At 45.3% G+C, this 3585-nt stretch overlaps 1 protein-coding gene across 1 annotated transcript in view; it reads right to left on the bottom strand.

Annotated features, from left to right (window-relative positions):
* The window catches only part of LOC114043399 (repetin-like), a 4157-nt gene extending 944 nt beyond the window's left edge, over positions 1-3213 (bottom strand). The window contains exons 1-3 of the mRNA XM_027862503.1: positions 3076-3213; positions 1431-1957; positions 1-1364 (exon numbers count right to left, since the gene is read on the bottom strand). The exon at positions 1-1364 is cut by the window's left edge and continues 944 nt beyond it. Of these exons, the coding sequence (XP_027718304.1) occupies positions 1-1364; positions 1431-1957; positions 3076-3213 (2029 nt within the window). The remainder of the gene's footprint in view (positions 1365-1430; positions 1958-3075) is intronic.
* Between the last annotated feature and the right edge of the window lie 372 nt (positions 3214-3585).

The raw sequence follows: 3585 nt of genomic DNA, 5'->3' as shown, positions 1-3585 counted from the left end.
CCTCTTCATGTGTTTGCTGGTGGTATCTTTGATGACTCTGCTTTTCTTCATGCCTTCGTCTGTCCTGTGCCTGTCCTCCAGTCTGTTGACTACCACACTGCTGCCAGTCTCTCCCTTTGTGGCAGAGAGACTTTTCCTGCTGGGACTGGGAATACAACTTATGTTGACGGCGTTCGGACTCTCTTTCTGGTTGCCACAGCCCTTGTTGAAAGTGGCTCTGCCTGTCTTCCCTAGATATATACCCCTGGCTTCTATTCAGCCCTTGCCCTTCCTGTCCTGTTCTGCTATCTTGGAAGTGATGATTTTGCCCCTGTATCTCAGAATATCTATAACCAGAATCCAAACCTTGTCTATCTGTTTGACCATAGCTTGATTCTTGTCCATACTGGCCATAGTGAGAATCCAGTCCCTGTCTTCCCGACTGGCCATATTGAGTGTCCAGTCCTTGCCTTCCTGACTGGCCACAGCGAGTGTCTAGACCTTGTCTATCTGTCTGACCACAACCTGATTCTTGTCCAAACTCCTCTGACTGGCCATAGTGGGAGTCCAGTCCTTGCCTTCCTGACTGACCATAATGGGTGTCCAGTCCTTGTCTTCCTGACTGGCCATAGTGAGAATCCAATCCTTGTCTTCCCGACTGGCCATAGTGAGAATCCAGTCCCTGTCTATCTGTCTGACCACAACTTGATTCTTGTCCAAACTCATCTGATTGGCCATAGTGAGAGTCCAGTCCTCGCCTTCCTGACTGACCACACTGAGTGCCCAGTCCTTGCCTTCCTGACTGGTCATAGTGAGAATCTAATCCTTCTCTCCCTGATTGGCCATTTTGAGTGGCTAGTCCTTGTCTCCCTAACTGGCCATAGTGAGAGTCTAGTCTTTGTCTGCCTGTCTGACCATGGCTTGATTCCTGTTCTGATCTCTCAGACTGACCATAGCTAGAGTCCAGTGCTCGTCCCCCTGACTGACCATAGCAATACTCTTGTCCTTGTCTGCCTGAATGGCAATTACCAGTGTTTAGTCTTTGTCTGCCTGACTGACCCCAACTTGAGTCTTGTCCCAGCCTTTGAGACTGACCATGATGAGAACCATTGTGTCGTTCCCCAGGTTCACTACAGTCAAAGCTCTGACTTTGTCTCTTATTTTGACCTAAGCAAGAGACATACCTTTGTTTCTCAGACTGACCACAACTTGATTCCTGTCTCATTCTTCCAGACTGACCAGAGCAACTATCCTGTCCTTGTCTTTTTGAATTAGTGGGGTGTGAGTCCTGTCCTAACCTTTCAGATTGACCATAGTGAGAGGTCTTATCTTGTTTCTCAGACTGACCCCGATGAGAATTCTGGTCTTGTCTCTCAGACTGATCCCTCTGAGAATTCCGGTCTTGTCTCTCAGACTGATACCGTTGAGAATTCCGGTCTTGTGTCTCAGACTGACCCCGATGAGAATTCTGGTCTTCTCTCTCAGACTGATCCCTCTGAGAATTCCGGTCTTGTCTCTCAGACTGACCCCAGTGAGAATTCTGGTCTTGTCTCTCAGACTGACCCTGGTGAAAATGCTGGTCTTGTCTCCCAGATTGGCCATGATGAGAATGCTTGTCTTGTCTCTCAGACAGGGTATAGTGGGAATCCTCATCTTGTCCCTCATACTGACCATAATGATAGTCATCATCTTGTCTGTCAGACTGACCACAGTGGGAATCCTGCCTTTGTCCTCTCTGCTTCTGTTTTTGTTGCTTGCCTGTACCCTCCTCTGGAAGGCGACGGTCCTGAGTTCTCTCCCTTCCTTGTTCTTGGTGGGCCCCAGCTTTGTCTCTACATAATGTTTTACTCTGGATTTGATAACAGGATTGAGCCAACTTAAACACCAACAAAAGAAATTCATTAAAGTCGACATGTTCATCACGGTCCCGATCTAAGAGCTGTAAGATGGTATCAGCTGTCTCAGGGTCATCTGGCCTCTGTGAGAAAATAAAACAAAGACCAAATTTTAATCATTTGCCCTTTACTTCCTCAGCCTGGAAATTATGTGGCTTAGTTCACATCTTTTAGGGAAAGGAAAGGAAGGAAGGGAAGGAAAAGGAAGGGAAGAGAAGGGAAGAGAATAAGCCTTTATATAGCACCTACTATACACTAGGCACTATGAGAAGTGCTTTTTACAAATATTATCTCATAACCTTGTGAAATAGGTGCTCTTATTATCTCCGTTTTCCAGTCGATAAAACAGAGACCAATGGAGATTAAATGCCTTGCCCAAGATCACACAACTAATAAGTGTCTGAAGCGGGATTTGAATTCAGGTCTGCAAGAGCCCAGGCTCAGTGCTCCGTGCAGTCTAGTGCCACTGAACTGCTTCTTCTAAAGACCTGATCCCTTGCTTATCTTGCAGAGACAGGGGATAGCCACATTTAAAAACACCCCCATATCATGATTAATTTGAGTAAATTGGTTTTGCATAACAGATATAGAGGTGGGAAGGGACCCCAGTAGTCAACTAGTCCATTTTACAGCTGAAAAAACTGAGGCCCAGGGAAGTTAAACAAACTTCATACAGATAGTACGTTCAGAGGTGATATTTCAACCCACACCTGCTGACCTTACAGTTGGTGTTCTTTCCATTGCACCATACTGTCTTCTTGAAAAAGTAATCCTATGATTAGGATTAATCAATAAAAGACAAAAAGCAAGAAGAGATCTCCTGGCATAGTATGGAAAGAATGCTGGATTAGGAGTCCGAGGGCCTGAGTTCCAATCCTGCTTCTATATAGACAACGATGGGCAATCTGCTCAGTTTCTTCATCTGTAAAATCAGGCTTTTGGACTAGATGACCTCAAGACCCCTTCCAGGTCAAATCTGTGATTCTGTAGGATTCTGTTAAGCCAATCTCACTTTGTAAGAAAAAAAGGCCCTCTTACTTGGAGGTTTGCTTCTCTTGTAAGCTGCTATGCATTGCAGGGGGATGGCCTTACTGGGAGAAACCCTGGCAAAAGCTTTGGGAGCAGGCCACACCCAACTGAAAAGACCCTTTCCATTTTGTCTTCTCCCTGGGCCCAAGGCCTCTTGGGAGCCCCATCTTACCCGAAGGATCTCCTTAAATTCCTGCAGCAGAAGCTGCTTCAGTTCCTTCTTGCACAGGGATGTGCAGTCCTCATTCATACTGGCGTATTCGTGGAACACCTCAATCACAGTGAAGATGCTATTCAGGAGCTGAGACATGTTTGCAAATTCAGTTGAACCTGGAAACAGACATCAGAAGAGGTGGGTGATTTAGACGGACACCAGGAGGGGTTTCTAGCAGAAAACTATTTCTGGCTGGAAAGGAAGAAAGCTGGGGATGTGAGACAGCGGTTATTTGGAGACATTCCTCTAGAGGCTTGGGAGAGCTTATTAAGTGAGAAACACCATCAGTAGCTTTCTGAGTGCAAACCTCTGGAAATGGAAGTTAATGTTTCTTGTTAACTGCTGCTGCTGCTGTCACTCTGGCATCAAACAGAAATTCCTTTGGCATTTAAATCCTTTCACAACCTGGTTCTAACTTATTTTTTTCTTTTTTAAAATAATTTTTAATTTTAATTTTTAAATAAATTT

The sequence above is a fragment of the Vombatus ursinus genome, unplaced genomic scaffold (genome assembly GCF_900497805.2).
Source record: "Vombatus ursinus unplaced genomic scaffold, bare-nosed wombat genome assembly UNPS02014768.1, whole genome shotgun sequence".
NCBI lineage: Eukaryota > Metazoa > Chordata > Mammalia > Diprotodontia > Vombatidae > Vombatus > Vombatus ursinus.
Note: the sequence above shows the minus strand (reverse complement) of the source record. Positions and strands in the feature narration are given on the sequence as shown.